Source organism: Ranitomeya variabilis, chromosome 8 (assembly GCF_051348905.1).
Source record: "Ranitomeya variabilis isolate aRanVar5 chromosome 8, aRanVar5.hap1, whole genome shotgun sequence".
NCBI classification, from domain to species: Eukaryota; Metazoa; Chordata; class Amphibia; order Anura; family Dendrobatidae; genus Ranitomeya; species Ranitomeya variabilis.
The window spans coordinates 63,302,954-63,321,602 of NC_135239.1; the positions used below are offsets into that span (position 1 = coordinate 63,302,954).

At 44.4% G+C, this 18,649-nt stretch overlaps 1 protein-coding gene across 1 annotated transcript in view; it reads right to left on the reverse strand.

Moving 5' to 3' along the window:
- Positions 1–6,295: 6,295 nt before the first annotated feature.
- LOC143788544 (calcium-activated chloride channel regulator 1-like) overlaps positions 6,296–18,649 on the reverse strand; it is a 70,144-nt gene continuing 57,790 nt past the window's right edge. Inside the window, exons 12-15 of the mRNA XM_077278279.1 lie at positions 14,521–14,685; positions 13,161–13,397; positions 7,405–8,144; positions 6,296–6,750 (exon numbers count right to left, since the gene is read on the reverse strand). Of these exons, the coding sequence (XP_077134394.1) occupies positions 7,567–8,144; positions 13,161–13,397; positions 14,521–14,685 (980 nt within the window). The 3' untranslated portion in view covers positions 6,296–6,750; positions 7,405–7,566. The remainder of the gene's footprint in view (positions 6,751–7,404; positions 8,145–13,160; positions 13,398–14,520; positions 14,686–18,649) is intronic.

Sequence of the window (18,649 nt, forward strand, 5' to 3'; positions counted from 1 at the left end):
TGCTCTCACTGTACGGCGGCACTCAGTCAGAGCAGGAAGCAGACGGCGAGGGACCTGACGGACATCAGATGGTGAGTATGTAGTGTTTGTTATTTTTGGTAACCAGGGTAAACATCAGGTTACTAAGCGCGGCCCTGCGCTTAGTAACCCGATGTTTACCCTGGTTACCCGGGTGCTGCAGGGGGACTTCGGCATCGTTGAAGACAGTTTCAACGATGCCGAAGTCGTTCCCCTGATCATTGGTCGCTGGAGAGAGCTGTCTGTGTGACAGCTCCCCAGCGACCACACAACGACTTACCAACGACCAAGGCCAGGTCGTATTGCTGGTCATGATCGTTGGTAAATCGTTTTGTGAGACGGGGGCTTTAAGCCATGTCAGGATTGACATGTCACTCTCCGCAATGAAAAATTTTACACCTTGGATCCCAATCAGATGCTTCTCACCCAATCAAACCAGATCTCATACTTTTCACTGATGAGAGGCAGTACCCCGAAACACAGTGTCTGCAAATTGGGGTTTTGGCTTTTATCCTAAGTCATGTGGCAAGGTTCATTAGAGGGTCGATATTGACTTTTAATATTCCTACTTCCAATGGGTGGCACTAGCATTCTAATCCTCTTCCTGTCTGAAGAGACAATTTGCATGGATTCTTCTGTGAGTTGTGATGCAATGTCACAGCCACAGTCAGAAGGAAGCTTCCTTCCCATCCCTTATTAGTGACAAACCCGTGACATACAGTGTATGAAGAATCTGGCTGTTTGGATTGATCATTATCTAGGCTAGCCGCCTTTTCCATCTCAGGTTTCACACATGTCACCAGTGCAGGAAGGGTAGGGAAGCTTCCTCCTACTTGAGGATGTTACTTTGCATCACTTCTTGCAGTAGAAATCTCATACGCATCACTAACACTTTGTCACTTTAGGGACAACTGAGGGTGAAATGTTTAGAATATATTAGTACTATTTTTTAATTTGCACTTGCAAATTGTTGAACATGTTTTTTTTCTGGCATTAGTCTAATAGTTTTTCATGTCTTCACATTGTAGATCTCTGATTCTGTAATGATGACATAGGTACAGAGGTCACCTGTATGATCATTTGACCAAGACAGGTTTTCTTCTGAAAACAAAAATGAACATTTTTCATTCAATGATTGTAAGCAGGTATCTTGAAAAACATGAAGAATTGATGCACAAAATTTATTAGAAAATTGCATAACTTTTCATTATACAATTCCACAGGAAACCATGTCTTTATTAGCATGAGTGATTCATAGGGCTATGTGCTTGTGTCGTGGATAAACAGGATGCAGCACATCAAAGCCTATAAAATTTGTGACAAAGGAACCACTTGGGAATAAGCAGAATATAGCAGTATTAGCAGTGTATAGAAGTTAAAAACAATAAATCAAAAGAAATTTGTTTGAATTACTATAGCTTATTAAAAAAACACTAATATACTCAAAAAACGTACCCAAAAATCTCAACGTGTCAGTGATTTGTATGACAATTCTTCTGTAAGATGGGACAAATGTGAAACCAGATTTGGAGAAGGGGTTCTGACAACTGACACCAGTCACTAAGTGCCAGGGATGGTCCCACACCGCTCCCGGCACTTTAACCCCTAAATGCTGTGATCGAACGTGATCACAGCATTCCGGGAGCAGGCAGATTCATGACAGTCCCTCTGCTCTTGGATTGGAGACCCTGTGGTGTCACAGCTGGCAAACATTTAGACAGCAGTATTTTTAGTCCATCACACTGACCATGTAAGGTTTTTATATCAAGTCTGATAAATTAAAGATTACAACATCTACATATCTACATCATCAGAACCACCGTCAGTACAGTAATACATCACCAGAACCACCATCAATACAGTAATACAGCACCAGAACCACCGGTAATACAGTAATACAGCACCATAACCACCATTAATACAGTAATACATCACCACAACCACCTTCAATATAGTAATATGTCACCACAACCACTATCAGTATAGTAATATATCACTAGAACTTCCATTAATACATGAATACATTGCCAAGCTTAGTACAGCAATCAATTGTAGTGTCAGGTTAGCCCCATATACAATTGTATCACATTAATATACCACTTCCAGTATGCCAGTAAAAATAGTAAGCAGATGCTTGAAGTTGTTAACCAGCCATCATCAGACTGCGGGCTTTTGGAAGATATCTTACATGTGTTAGGTCTACTAATTCTCAGCAGATTGGTGTGAGCCTGAATTTAGCTCAGTATGAAGAAGGGGCATCATGGGGTGGGACCTGAGACCCCTCCAATTAGTCAAAAGACCTCTTAAAAATGCACAATTCTTATAGACGACTCTCCATTGCTAAACCTTGGGCTTGATGTCAGCAGCCATAAAACAGCTGACATCAACCCCAACACTATTACCCAACTTGCCACCGCACCAGGGCAAGTGGGAAGAGCGAGGCTAAGCACCAGATGTGACATATCTTATGGATATATATGATAACATCAGCCCACAGCTGTCTGTTAGCTTATGTCCTTTTTTCTGGAGTCGCTCATAAACTAACCAGTAAAGGCTAAGCAAACAGCTGTGAGCTATTATTAATAGCCTGGGAACCTTTTGGGATAATGTCCCCTTTCCCAGATTATTAACTGCCCCTAGTTGTTGGCTTTCCCTCTGCTGGTTATGAATATTACTTGGGAGCCCACACCGTTATTTTCTTAGACTATTTTACATGCAGCGGGTGCTGAAGACAACTTTCATCATTGTCGCCCTGTGGCGCTGATCTCAGGGAGACCAGGTACCAATGATGAGATATGTCTTCAGTAACCAGGGCCTGGGAACAGCAAAAACTGTACAGATTTTCCCAGGCACCAGTACGTGTCACACTGATGAGGCACACAAAAGCCACACGTATGCCACTCTTATGTAACACATGGATACAGATAGCTCCAGTGCTGTTTTTCCAGTACCTGAAATATCAGGACTAGAGATGAGTGAATTTGCTTGGGTTCCCTCTTATTTGGCAAGCTATAGCGGTTGCCTAATAAGCTGCAGCGGGAACCCGGCTTCCAGTTGATCAGCTGATTGGTGCCACACCTGCATGTGTCGCGGCTGTGTCACAGTCACAACACATGCATGGAGAGCCTGTTTGTCCGGCTCTCCATGCATGTGTCGTGACTGTCACACAGCCTCGACACATGCAGCTGCGGCGCTGATCAACTGATCTGCCAGCATGATCCAGGAAGCCGGGTTCCCTCTGCAGCTTATTAGGTAAGCGCTATAGCTTGCCAAATAAGAGGGAACCCGAGCAAATTCGCTCATCTCTAACCAGGACATGTGAGGGGAACATAAAACAAATATCTCAAGTCTGAAAGTTATTCCCTATTCATGAATGATTAAAGGACCTGGGAATGTTTAGTTTGCAAAAAAGAAAGCTAAGGAGACTTATTAGCTGTCTGTAAATATCTGAAGGAATGTCACAGTTTAGATGGAATCATCATTATTCTCATTTGCACATGGAAACATGAGAAGCAATGGAATGAAACTGAAAGGGAGAAGATACAAATTATATATTAGAACAGTGAGGGTGATCAATGAGTGGAACAGGCTGCAACGAGAGGTGGTGAGTTCTCCTTCAATGGGAGTCTGCAGAGGCTGGACAGACATCTGTCTGAGATGGTTTAGTGAATCCTGCATTGAGCAGGGGGTTGAACACAATGACCCTTGAGGTCCCTTCCAACTCTAACATTCTATGATTCTGTAAATTTGCGGCCAAAAGTAGGCAGTAACCAGGCATCAGAACGTGCTTGAAGTGAAGTGCTTGCACATTCTGTGCACGCTCACACTGACATTTTTGAGTGGTACTGTGATCCTCTAGTGTCAGAGCACTAGCAAAAAAATTTAAAGTTATTTGAGCCAGCACTTTTTCTCACCAAAGGACCTCTGTCAATTATAACAAGGGAATAGCTTTTATATGCAAATAGAGGTTGTAATGTGCACCAAGGCATAGGCCATGCCAAGGGTGTGCAGAAGCACCCTCATTTGCATATAAAAAATGAAATATTAAGGTAAGTTAAACTGTATATGCCTGGGCTATGTTCCCTATATCAATGTGTGTGGGCAGAATAATTGGCATTTTGAGAAGACTCATTTTATATATCATTGTTCTCGGCAACACATTTTCCTGTGTACCAATGTGCTGCTGTGAACAATGCTTTTCTATGTGCCCAGTACGATCATGTTAATAATCATTCTGTGCACATGAAAGTGAGGCCACTTCTCCTCCTCCTCATTCTCTCAATACCAAACTGTACTCCATATTGAACTCCCCCTCATGTTCTCCATACCAAGCTCCACCCTCATGTTCTCCATACTGAGTTCCCCTACCCTCATGTTCTCCATATCGAGTCCCACTCCTCATGTTCTCCATACCAAGCTCCCCCCCATTTTCTCCATACCGAGTCCCCCTCTCCATGCTGAGTCAGCATTCCCCTCATGTTCTCTATACCATGCTTCCCCCTCATGTTCTCTAAACCGTGCCCCCTCCTGTCCTCCATACTGTGCTCCTCATGTTTTTATACTGTGCTGCCCCCATATTCTCCATACCGTTCCCCCCTCATGTTCTAAATACCGTGCTTCCCCTTTCATGTTCTCCATACCGTGTTTCCTCTCTTGTGTTCTCCATAATGTGCTTCTTCCATGTTCTCCATACGGTGCTTCCCTCTTTGTTCTCCATACTATGCTTCCCCTTTCATGTTTTTCATACTGTGCTTCCCTCCATGTTCTCCATACTGTACTCCCCCATGTTCTCCATACCATGCCTCCCCCCACATGTTCTAAATGCCGTGCTTCCCCTCTCATGTTCTCCATAGTGTGCTTCCCCCATCATGTTCTCCATACCGTGCTTCCCCCATGTTCTCCATTCTGTGTTTCCCCCACGTTCTTCATACTGTGTTTCCCCCACGTTCTTCATACTGTGCTTTCCCTCCATGTTCTCCATACCTTGCTTCCCCCCTCATGTTCTCCATACCATGCTTCCCCCTCATGTTTTCCATACTGTGCTTCCCCCCATGTTCTCCATACCGTGCTTCCCCCCTCATGTTCTCCATACTGCGAATGTAAGAGCTTGTGCACGACAACGCACGTCAAGTCAGGGAGATGACTGGAGATTCACTGACCCCGGAATTGCGGCGCACTCCATCCCTCCTCCAGAAAGACACCGGTTTTCTTAAAGAGTCTGGAGGGAGTTTTTTTTTTTTTTAAAATATTTGTAAACACTAAACTCTGCAGGGTAAGCAATACAGAGGAGGACAATTTTATATTACAGGATGATATATGTAAACTAGAAGCTTGGGCTGATAAATGGCAAATGAGCTTTAATGGGGATAAATGTAAGGTCATGCACTTGGGTAGAAGTAATAATATGTATAACTATGTGCTTAATTCTAAAACTCTGGGCAAAACCGTCAATGAAAAAGGCCTGGGTGTATGGGTGGATGACAAACTCATATTCAGTGGCCAGTGTCAGGCAGCTGCTACAAAGGCAAATAAAATAATGGGATGCATTAAAAGAGGCATAGATGCTCATGAGGAGAACATAATTTTACCTCTATACAAGTCACTAGTTTGACCACACTTACTGTGCACAGTTCTGGTCTCCGGTGTATAAGAAAGACATAGCTGAACTAGAGCGGGTGCAGAGAAGAGCGACCAAGGTTATTAGAGGACTGGGGGGTCTGCAATACCAAGATAGGTTATTACACTTGGGGCTATTTAGTTTGGAAAAACGAAGGCTAAGGGGTGATCTTATGTTAATGTATAAATATATGAGGGGACAGTACAAAGACCTTTCTGATGATCTATTTAATCATAGACATGAGACAGGGGCAAGGGGGCATCCTCTACGTCTGGAGGAAGAAGGTTTAAGCATAATAACAGACGCGGATTCTTTACTGTAAGAGCAGTGAGACTATGGAACTCTCTGCCGTATGATGTTGTAATGAGTGATTCATTACTAAAATTTAAGAGGGGACTGGATACCTTTCTGGAAAAGTATAATGTTACAGGGTATATACACTAGATTCCTTGATAGGGTGTTGATCCAGGGAACTAGTCTGATTGCCGTATGTGGAGTCGGGAAGGAATTTTTTTTCCCCAATGTGGAGCTTACTCTTTGCCACATGGTTTTTTTTTTGCCTTCCTCTGGATCAACATGTTAGGGCATGTTAGGTTAGGCTATGGGTTGAACTAGATGGACTTCAAGTCTTCCTTCAACCTTAATAACTATTTAACTATGTAAAATCTCGACCCGGGCGCCACCCCCTGCACCCCACCACTCTAGGCACCAGACCTCCGATGCCTAGTTGCAAATATGTGTCTGCTAAGGCCTATATTTGCTGATATTATTTGCCTGGAGAATCCCTTTAAGTAAACTAAACAGTAGATGCATATGAGAGTTTAAAGTTCAGTATAATTACTAAAATTACAAATTTCATTTTTTTACATAAGATTTTACAGTGGTGACTTCTAAGGCAAATGTTAATAAATCTTGGTTCTTTTTGGTATGGAATCTCCATTTTTATTTTAGTGACTACAGGAATGAATACCAGTGAGTAAAACTCAATTCTTCCTCCATCTCTGAGATCTGTTTTACCTTATAAAAAAAACAAAAATTCAAATGTAGAAAGATTGGGCCTCATCTATCAGAACTGTCCTTGTCATTCTTGTTGTGCAACCAATCAGAGTTAATTTCTCATATCTAGTGTTGAGCATTCAGATACCGCAAGTATCGGGTATCGGCCGATATTTGCGGTATCGGAATTCCGATACCGAGTTCCGATATTTTTGCGATATTGGGAATCGGTATCGGGATCCATATTCATGTGTAAAATAAAGAATAAAAATAAAAACTATTGATATATTCACCCCTCCGGCGGCCCCTGGACCTTACCGATGTAACCGGCAGCCTCCGTTCCTAAGAATGAGCGTGTGAAGGACCTTCGATGACGTCGCGGCTTGTGATTGGTCGCGTGAGCGGTCACATGAGCGGTCACGCGACCAATCACAAGCCGCGACATCATCGAAGGTCTTTCACGCGCTCATTCTTAGGAACGGAGGCTGCCGGTTACATCGGTAAGGTCCAGGGGCCGCCGGAGGGGTGAGTATATCAATATTTTTTATTTTTATTCTTTATTTTACACATGAATATGGATTCCAGGGCCTGAAGGAGAGTTTCCTCTCCTTCAGACCCTGGGAACCATCCAGGATACCTTCCGATACTTGTGTCCCATTGACTTGCATTGGTATCGGGTATCGGTATCGGCGATATCCGATACTTTTTGGATATCAGCCAATACCATCCGATACCAATACCTTTGAGTATCGGAAGGTATCGCTCAACGCTACTCATATCTAATACTGGTTTAAAAAAATGAAAGCTGCCCTGTGATTGGTTACTATAGAAAAATGAAAGTTGTGATTGGTTACTGAGGGCAACCCAGTCAGTTTTGATGTATAAGGCCTACATGTGTAAACGTGGCCTTACAAAGATATCAGCCAAAATTCATTCTATAAATAGCGCTCTTTAGTTTTTTTGCAGGCGACAATGCAAATAACTATACATACAAGAATACACATTACAATGACGGTAGAACATATGATTGCAGTTATTACTATTGCGCTTGGTTTCCAATTAGGCTCCTTGGAGGGCCAATTAAATGCAGAAGTGATGAGCATTTTAGTAGTCGTCAGCTCTTGTCTAGTTGGCAGAGAGGTGGTAGGAGATGGCCGAGAGGTGGTAGGAGATGGCCAAGAGGTGGTAGGAGATGGCCGAGAGGAGGTTGGAGATAGCCGAGAGGTGGTAGGAGATGGCTGTGAGGTGGTAGGAGATGGTGGAGGGACATTATAGAAAACAGATTGTGCAATATTAGACATGTCTGATTTCTGCCCCACTTTGTCTATAGCAACTATTGCGTAGTACAGAGCAGTGCCATTTGGTATATTCATATTTTCAGATGCAAATATAAAGTTTTCCTTGAATCCAGCTGGCTGCGGGATGAGACTGGCAGTGTTCACCAATGTGCTGGTTTCAAAGTGCTCTCTGATTCTCTTCGGGTCGCTGCTCATTCTGAGTTCATATTTAGAAGCTGAAAAAAAATTAGAATAACATGTTATTACAGTACTGAGAGTTCAGTATGTCTGTTCTGAAATGTTGTGTGTTATTCCAAATTTTGTACAGTTAGGAGACACTTTGGCTGTGCTTAATAGGCCTGGCTCAGTATAACTCTGTCAAAAGCCATTTATTTCACTAATATGCATTCTAGGCTGCTGAGGGAAAGTACCGTACCTGAAAGAAGAGCATGAAAACATGATGACAGCATAATAGTCTGCACATGTTGGGCATGAGCCAGATTCAATCTCACAATCTGAGAACTGTGGTAACCTCGGAGCCAACATTTCTGTGACATCACATATATTCTATATATATAATATACTGTACAGTAAGTCTGTGACGGAGGGATGGCTTTCCTTAAGTAGACCAACTTAGTATGGAGTGCCACCAAGTGGAGAGAGTCAATTTCTGACCCTTTAACGAGCCATGCAACATGATAATATCCAAGCCAGAAACTCATCACAGACAGCTTGACCATTACATGGAGCTTTTATGTCCTGACTCATTTGATCGCTGATAATTTTCACATTTTATCATATGTATCCTTCCTTAGGATGTGAATACAATGAATACGCGGCAGGGAAGTAGCCGCAATCTACACCCCAATTCCAAAACAGTTGTGATGCTGTTTACAAGATGAAAGCTATACATTTTTGCATTTAGTTTTAAAAATATTAACACATTTCAAAATTGATGGTGGGAACATATCTCAAAAAATTTAGGACAGGGCCATGTCTACCATTGTCTATCATCCCATCTTCTTTTTACAACAGTCTATAAAGGTCTGGAAATTGAGAAGGCCAAGTGCTGTCATTTTGGGAGAGTACTGTTGTCTCATTTTTATTTGATGTAGAATTCTAGCTACTTATCAGTTTTGGGATTTCTTTGCCAGATTTTTTGTTTCATAAGGTGCTAAATGATTTCCATTGGTGAAAGTTCTGGATTGGAGGCAGCCAATTCATCACCTGAAGTTTTCTTCTGTGAAGCCATGCTGTTGTGATGGATGCTTTATGTGGTTTAGTATTGTCTTGATGAAATACTGAAAGTCTTTCCTAAAATAAACGTTGACTGGATGGGAGCATATGTTGGTCTAAAACATCTATATAATCTTTAGCATATTGTTTTTCAAAATGTGTAAGCTGCTTATGCCATGAGCTCTAATGCAACCCTATACTATCAGAGAGGCAGGCTTTGGAACTGATATGTTAACAAGCTGAATGGTCCCTCTCCTTTTGGGTCCATAGGACACATCATTCATGGTTTACATAAAGAATTTCACATTTTGATTTATCTGATCAAAGAACAGTTTTCCATATTGCCTCAGTCCATTTTAAATGAGCTTTGGCCCAGAGAAGACAGCAATGTTTCTAGATTGTGTTGATATATGGCTTTATCTTTGCATGACAGAGCTTTAACTTGAATTTATTAAAGTGCAAGTGAACTATTGTCACAGACAATGATTTCTGGAAGTATTCCTGAGATCACGAGCAGCCAATATTGACCTTTGAAATTGTCCTCTGTGCACATGGGATTTCTTCAGAATCATTGAATTTTTTGATAATATTACGTGCTGTAAATGGTGCAATATTCAAAGTCTCTGCAATTTTATGTTGAGGAGCATTTTTCTGAAATGTTTCCACAATTTTAGAAACAGTTGTTCACAAATTTGTGAACCCCTGACCATCTTTGCTTCTGAGAGACTCTGCCTTTCTTACATGCTCTTTTTAAATGCAGTCATGTGACTTAATTAAAAATTGACCCTCCAGCTGTTGAGTTAATTTTTTTTAATATTAATGGAAAAATGTCTAACCTTATGATATGTGATTTATGTTTTGTTGTGAATACAATATGGTACCAAGGTAAACTCTAAGCAACTAAAGGCCTTTCTCATACTAGCTAATAAATGTTAATGTTCATGAGTCCAGCACCAGCAGAACACTGAACAACAATGGTGTGCATGGCAGAATTGCAAGGAGAAAGTGACTGCTCTCCAAAATGAACATTTTCAACACACATTTGTGGAAGTGTATTATGGCACTAACAAAAGAGATTTCTGACAACACTTAAAAGTATGTAAACTTTTGATCGGGGTCATTTTTATTTAAAAAGAGAAAACACAGTAGTTTGACAATAAATGGCTTCACCCAACCACTAACCATGGGTGGAGAAAAAGTTTTGGTGTTATCCTTCATATTCTCTGAAAAAAGGCCAAGAAAGCAAAAATTCTGCCGGGGTAAGTAAACTTTTGAGCACAACTGTATAATATACATGTAAATGAGAAAAAAACAACATTAAAACCATTAACAGATGTCATAGTACCATAGTACAACTTACACATTACAACCATCTGTTTGTCTTCAAGAAGGAACGTGGGCAGTATGTCCATCTACTTGAAGGGCCACTGTCACACCCCCCCCGGCCGTTATAAACTAAAAGAGCCACCTTGTGCAGCAGTAATGCTGCAGTCTAACAAGGTGGCTCTTTTAGTTTTTGATTCATTTATTACCTCAATAAAGCGTTTTAAAAATTGGCCACAAATACCAGATATTGTATCTGGAGGCAGTCCGAATCGTCCTCTATGAAGCTCCCAACTGCCGTCACTCTTCTCTTCAGGGGCGATGGTCGCCGCCCCCTTCGCGCTGTTGCTTCTTAAATCCAGCGCCTGCGCTGTGCGTGCCTGCCTGGGGCAGGCGCAGTCTTCATTGTCAGTCACAGCTCAGACGCAGGGTGCCTGACTGCGCCTGTGCGGGCAGTGCGGCCACCCTGTTACTGAATCTCCACCCCGAACTGTGTTATTCATTATGCACAGTGCGGGGCTGGCATTCCTGGGCATGCGCACTGCGCTGTTCAGGCGCTCCCCCATCTCGGACGCTCCCCCATCTTTGATGCTCTCCTAGCTCCCCCGCCTTCCAGCATTGTTATTTGCGGCTGCCACATTACAAACGCTGGTGAGGATTAGTGTATATATATACAGGGTGGCCGCACTGCCCGCACAGGCGCAGTCAGGCACCCTGCGTCTGAGCTGTGACTGACAATGAAGACTGCGCCTGCCCCAGGCAGGCACGCGCAGCGCAGGCGCCGGATTTAAGAAGCAACAGTGCGAAGGGGGCGGCGACCATCGCCCCTGAAGAGAAGAGTGACGGCAGTTGGGAGATTCATAGAGGACGATTCGGACTGCCTCCAGGTACAATATCTGGTATTTGTGGCCAATTTTTAAAACGCTTTATTGAGGTACTAAATGAATCAAAACCTAAAGAGCCACCTTGTTAGACTGCAGCATTACTGCTGCACAAGGCGGCTCTTTTAGTTTATAACGGCTGGGGGGGGGGGGTGACAGTGGCCCTTTAAATAACTATAATGGGTGTAGGGGTTGCAGTATGAGCCCTGGAGTCTAGTGGAGTGTGCACAATGTCCCTTTTATCCATTTGGGAAGACTAATGCTATTACAGACCTGCAATAGTTGGGATTCCTATTGGATATTTTGCGTTGGGACTGGCTTTTTTCAATTTACACTGCTGTAATTTGGTAGCACAGTCACTTTTCTGTGTGGGAGATACTCTGCAGTACTCTCATTAGCTGCCTCTGAGGGTTCCCCTTTATCAGGCTTCTTTTTGGGAATTTCTCCACACCTCTATCCTACTTCTCCTCCCCAGACACTTACAGAGAACCTTCGGTCACAAAGGGACTCACTTCCTGTTAACAGCTCTCATATCCCCATTCATTGGTCTCTGCTATGAAAGAGCCATCTAATGGTAAAATCTAACATTGCACCTCTTATACACCGGGTACAACACAAGTAAAAGCAAGAGAGAAAACAATTTACTTAGGCAAACAATCACATTAGCAAGAGGTAAAACATTGCATAAATAGTCATTCTCAACTTCATTGCAATCAGGGCAAATAGTTCAATAAGTAATGCTGACTGTAATGTTTATTTTGAATGACGAATTGTCTGTAGCCAACGTACAGGAATAAAGTACTTTTAGTCAAAATTGGTGGGGGCAGCACAAAATGAAGTGGACAGTGAAAAATTCTACTTTCTAAAGTAGAACCGTAATGTGCATCCAGAAACCAAGAGCCGTGAGGTTCTGCCAATCTTTCCCATGTGTGTAACTCTATATAGTGAGTGAATATATAGTATATATGTGTGTATGTACATGCTCTTGTTTAGTTAGTTTGTGTATATTGTAATGCAGCGGTATGACCATACACAGTGAAACGGCAGTGACCCAAGCAAATTCAAACAAAACGTTCTTTCATTGTGTTACTTCACACAGTCAATGTGGTACACGGCTTCTTCATACAGTCCATTAATAATGCATGGCTATATGATGCAGTCAATACACAGGCCGAACTTCCCTCTGTCTAGTTTCCCTGGGTGACCGCACGCCGGTAACAAGTCACTGTACTCACTCCGCGCACTGCACTCTTTATCCTCTGGAGTGCAGCCGGGTACACGTAAGACAGCCCAAGACGCAGGGTGTCAGTCTCTCTGGTTCCTTTAGCCTCTGTGCTGCTCCATACAGAGAGAGCTCTGCAGACAACTGCCCTGTCTGCTTCCAAGAACACACTGACACACCTCCCCCACTACTACAGGGCTTTTTAATCAGTCACTGCTTCACTATTCTAATTACAGCCACACCTGTGTCTGTAGTACGCCCTCATGGCCTCACTACGCTTCCATGCACATTCTGCAGAGCACATACAGCGCCCCCTAGCTGTAACAGGGGTAACTGCCTCACAATATGTAAGTAGTAAATGTGTGTGTAAATGTTTGTGCAAACACGTGCAGCACACAATCACAAAATACTTTCCATATAAGAGAGCACACAACACAACACTCTGCTGGATCTGCCATACCGCCGACATCATTAACTTATAAGATGGTCCTTTTGGTTTCCCAATTTTTGGAAATAAAATCGTGCTTCATGCAAAATGTGACCATAACTAAATTTATGTTTTATTCATCGTCTCATATCTGTTATTTTACCTTGTCCTTGATCCAGATCATCCCCAGTCGCTGTCCAAGACAACACAGTCCTGAATTGTACCAGTCTTGCTTCCAAGTCAGATATTTTCTCAGGTTTGTGAATATCTGGCTGTACCCCTGAAGGGACATTGGACACAACGAAAGAACCACCAGATGCTGTCCTGCTAAATGCTCCAAAATGAACCTGCAGGTCATCATCACTAATAGTAGGTTTGGATGGATTTAAAATCACCTTGTCTGAAAGATAAATGAAGATAACTCTAATAATTAAAAGCTCTAGATTCGATTTAATTACATATGTATTAAATAAGATATAGATTGAAACAATCAAACAAAAACACTCATCTGCAAACAATTTAGACTGAAAAGAAGTCTGCACGTACCGCAGAGCTAAGGATGTCAAAATTCGACCCAAAAAGGACTTATCAGAGATCTCATATGTCTCTTTAAATGTATAATTGAAAAGTTATAGGCCCCGATTCAGCAAAGCTATTAGGCTGGAAAAGTGGCGTAACAACTTTGAAAAAGCTCCACAACTTGCAGCTGTGTCAAAATTTATGTGACTTTTGGCATTTTAATGCAAATCTTTTCCATCTCTGGCAAATGCAGAGGAAAGCAATGAAAATAATGGAATGACATAGGACATAAAGTGACATGTGCTATTTATAGTATCTAAAGTCCTGCTTACCAACCACAACTGCCCAATGCGCGTTTCGCATATTGCTTTGTCAAGGCAAAAATCCTTGAGCTCCCCTGATACTGGCGCTCTTTTCCATTTCATGCTGCACCACGCCATTGGAGAACTTTTGAAGTTTGCTGCTTTTGAAGCAAACTATGTGAAATCTCTGCGTGCAGTTGAACTAGGGGTTTCTTCAAAGTCTTTTCGGGGGGGGGGGGGGGGGTTTGGTGTTTTCACCCCTTTACCTTTTATGTGCCAAACACAGATCTGCAGCAGAATGAGTACTGTAGTATTCTCAAGTGCTGCCGTACCGTGACTGACAGCATCTAAGAGGGGTGAAAGTGCCACCAGATAAGACTATGAAGAAGCGTCCAGTTTTATTGCAAAGCAGAGATTTCACATACTGCGCTTCAAAAGCAACAAATGTGAATATCTCTGCAATGGAGTGATGCAGAGTGAAACAAAAAAGAACAGCACAATCAGGAGGTCTCAATGATTTTTGCAAGAAATTTAACTCAATTAGTTTTAGCAAGTGACATGCCCTCTCTGTCAGATTCAGAGACTTCTTTGATCTCCACAGTGGCAGTAGGAGTACAGTTGTGCTTTCATGAGTGATCAAGTGGGATCAGCAATAAAACAATGCTCTTTTTTAAAAATGTCCTATCTAAACTTGATTATTACCATTGTTAACATAGCCGGGTATATAAAGAACACGACTCCTTGGTAACGTTAGTCGACTTTTGTTATCTTCACCAATAACTCGCACTTTTAAGCTGTATCTTCCATTTTCAGCAAAGGAGGTGAAGTATCTAGAGTAGATTCCATCATTTGTTGCTATGTCAACACCTTAAAAATCACAAAAATGTCAGAAGTCAAAGAATTTATACTTAATTTCATGTATTATTTTCTAAAAATAATTTTTGCATTTGGTTTTCATTCAAATTTTTGTACCATTCTTCTTCTTTAGCATTTGTGTTGCCTTGTCATAAGCTCATTCTTACGCGACAGTGTAACTAAGGCCACGTGCACACATTGACTATTTAGTTAGATGTTCTTGCAGATGTTCCAAACAATATGAAGTTGGCTTCATCAGAGAATATAACTTTACCCCAGCTTCCTAGCAGTCTGATCACTATACTTCCGCAAAGTTATTATTTTCTGATGTAGCCTCCTTCAAATTGTTTGGGACATGAGGAAAAATGATGGTCTAAAGATGAAAAGATGAACACGAGCATAAGTCCTTTCTCATGCCAACAATAAAGCATTCTGAGATCCTTCATGTGTGGGGCAATTGGTGTATGGAAAAGCGCTCTCCCAGACAGAGAATCTGAGGGTTTGATAACAGCAGACGGAGCTCAGAGCTGTTAGAGGCAGATGTCGGGTAAGATGCAGGTGCAGGCTCAGCTCCTTGGCCTGCGTCATACATGTAGACATACCAGTACACCCAATGTTGAAAAGAGGTTAGGTAAAAATATAGGAAATAAAAAAGCTTTGTGCTTATGCAGCGCCCCAGAGTCCTGGTCGTTGCAGTACTGTGGCTCCGCCACTATGGGGAGCTATGGTGCGTCCGATGGCACTGAAGGGGTTCATCTGACCAGGTATCACAGACACCAATATATTTCACAGCCGGGCCTCCGGGGGGAGCTAAGGGTTCTATTCACTAGGCCACTCCCCACCATAGTGGGTAAACTGGGGGTCAGGCAGGAAGTTAGAGGAGAAGCTGACTGGGTTGGAACCAGGCAACACCTTGTGGCAGAGGGTGTTGTGGGGGAAGATACAGTAGGGTCTCTGTCAGGGGTGGGATCCTGACAGAGGCTTGGCAACTTGAACGAACGTAACGGGACCGTGCCTGCTCAGGATAGCGGCGGTGCCCAAGGAGGGACTAGAAGCGAGATAGATTGTGCTGAGTGAGAAACGAGATCAAAGCGATAGGAGAATACCAGTAGGAGTCGTGCTGTAAGACCAAGGCAACATCCTACTGAGGCGCACAACCGGTGGCCGGAACGCCGAGAGAGTATTATAACATTCAGCTTCAAGCAATACTCTAAACAGCGGCAGGACAGTCAGTCTAAGGCGGGCTGTCTCACCTAAATCACCTATGCAGTCTTGGGGGGCAACTTGTGGAGAGGGGCGACTCTAGGGTCCCGGAAGAGCTCCGAGCCTACCCGTCAAACGGGTGCCGTTCCAACCAGAACATCAGGGAGGGACGGAGGATTAGCAGAACATCATCTAATCGAGTTGTGAGGGAACTTAAGAAACAGACACAACAGTTGTGGGGACTTTCCGTAAGCACAGCAGGGAAGGACCACAACACATAGCGCAAGCAGGAAGGCACAGATTTCCACCTGTGAAGGGAACTCTGGAGGTGCCATTGGACCGGCCGGACTTGCGCAGCCTGGTGAACCGTATTCTGGACTGAGGACCCAGAGATCTTCAGTAAAGAGGTAAAGAGACTGCAACCTGGTGTCCTCGTTATTTATCGCAACCTGCACCCCACAACTGCACCATTATCACCACTTATTACACTGGACGTTCCCCACTGACAGACAGGGCCACGGACCGGGTCTAGCCACCGTGACAACCCCAGAACTGAGACTCAGAGGCCCGGCTCCGGGTACCCCTCGGCCCTGCGGCGGTGTGGGGGCGCTCCAACTTGGCGTCACGAACAGGATCTACTTAAGCCTGAAGAATCAGGTCATGTGTGCCTTGGAACTGTGATTTATTGTGCTTGGACTGTACTTTATTACAAAGACTGTGTGCTGCGCCACTTGCCGCCAAAATCCGCCGCCATTGCAGCGCTGAGGAGAGCGCAGGCAGAAAAGAGGGGCGTGGACTGGGCGTAGATAAGCTGGAGAGCGCGAACAACAATGGCCTCCCAGTCTAAATATTTCTGTGTCCTGCGGACGTGTCCGTCAACAGCCGAGGTCCGCCTCCTGATCCTGTTTGGAGGGTGGAGACCATGGCGACGGGGCCGCCCACGAAAGAGACCGCGGGAAGAGGACATTGGAGAAGGAGAAAAGATGGCGACACCGAGAACACCGCGTGGGACTGACCCGATCCAGCCTGAGGCTGCGCCGCTTGACATAGCCCCAGACGCGCCAACGTTGCGGGGATTGACCCTCACGGGGCCACCGATGGGCCGACCCCCCTTGCCACCGTCCGAGGAGTGTGTCGCGGCAGCCGAGGCCCGACAAATAGCATGCCGCTTGGAGGCTGATGCCCGCGTGCTCGCTCGGCTGGGTCAGCCCACGGAGATCCGTCTGTCTCCAGTGTCCCCGACTCCTCCCAACCAGGCCGCGTCTGGAGGCACGCTGCAGGCAGAGGGCATGAGGATCTTGCCGGAGGCCGAACATCGGCGGCACCTGATGACGGCGTGGCGGAGCCGGCCCCAGCCTGCAGTTCAGATTGATCTGACCAGCGTTGTGGAGATCCCATCGTCCCACTGGGGTGTAGTGGTCTCCTTTAACCCCTGATACGGAAGAGGGGTTATACAGGAGATCGGGGAGCCGCTACAAGTTCACGTGGACCGAGAGGAGGTGGAACATTGCGGTGGAAGGTTCGATCGCGACCTGAAGCCCGGTGTGTTGTGATCCGCTTTTTGGGCTCCCCTGGTGGTGGCTGGTGGTACTGGAGACTTGTGTGTGCTTTTCTGCCTCGGCTCACCTGCTTCCATCAGTTTTGGGAGTTCCCTATTTAGCCTTGCTCTCCAGTCACTTCCTTGCCGGTCATCATTGTAACCTGAGTCATTCAGTTGCATGTTCCTGCTACTAGTCTGCTGATCAGCTAAGTGGACTCTTGTCCTTATTGTTTTGTATTTCTTGTCCAGTTTACAGTTTTGTCATTTCCTGTTACTGGAAGCTCTTGTGGACTGAAATTGCCACTCCTGTGTCATGAGTTGACACAGGAGTCTTAAAGTAATTTCAGGATGGGTTTTTGAAAGGGTTTTTCAGCTGACCGTGAAGTCCTCTTTTGTATCCTTCCTCTATCTAGTAAGTGGACCTCGCTTTGCTAAATCTACCTTCATACTGTGTATGTCTTTTCCTCTGAACTCACCGTTAATATATGTGGGGGCTACTATCATCTTTGGGGAATTTCTCTAGAGGTAAGCCAGGTCTGTTCCTTCCTCTTCCAGGCGTAGTTAGTTCTCCGGCTGGCGCGTGGCATTTAGGCAGCCGTAGGAATGCTCCCTGGCTACTGTTAGTTGTGTGGTAGATTTAGGTCACGGTTAGCTTGAGTTTCCATCACCCGAGAGCTAGTCTGTTATTTTTGTGTTTCTGATGTTCCCATGCCATTGGGGAATCATGACACCGGTGATGCCGTAACTTATACCAGGTGGAGGAGAGCAACAGGTGAGGCTGGCTGGATGGCGTGGGGCGTCCAGCGGTGTGTCGCGCTCCAGGCCGCCGCTGCAAACCCCGAAGATGAACCTCCCGCTGAAAAGACAACGGAACCCGACCTTGCGGAGCAGCGGGGGACCCGGACCCACCATGTACCCTGGGGGCGTGCCGGATCCTCGGTGAAAAGAACATCCCGGCGAGGGATCCTGTCGTTGTTGGGGCGGGACCCGATCCTTGAACCAGCAGGACGACCCGTTGGTCTGGTGAGACCCGGGAGGAAACCACCTTCCTCCCCGAAGAACGAGTAAGCATGATCACTTTAAATATGTAAATAGTTCTTCCTTTAACTGTTTGTTTACTGTTTGCTAAACCCGTCCAGGGTTAATTCTTTATGGATCCCTTTGTTGACCCGGGATCCCTGTTGTTGTTTTGTTTATTTTTTCTAAGTTTTTGCACAAGTCTTAAAAACTGCC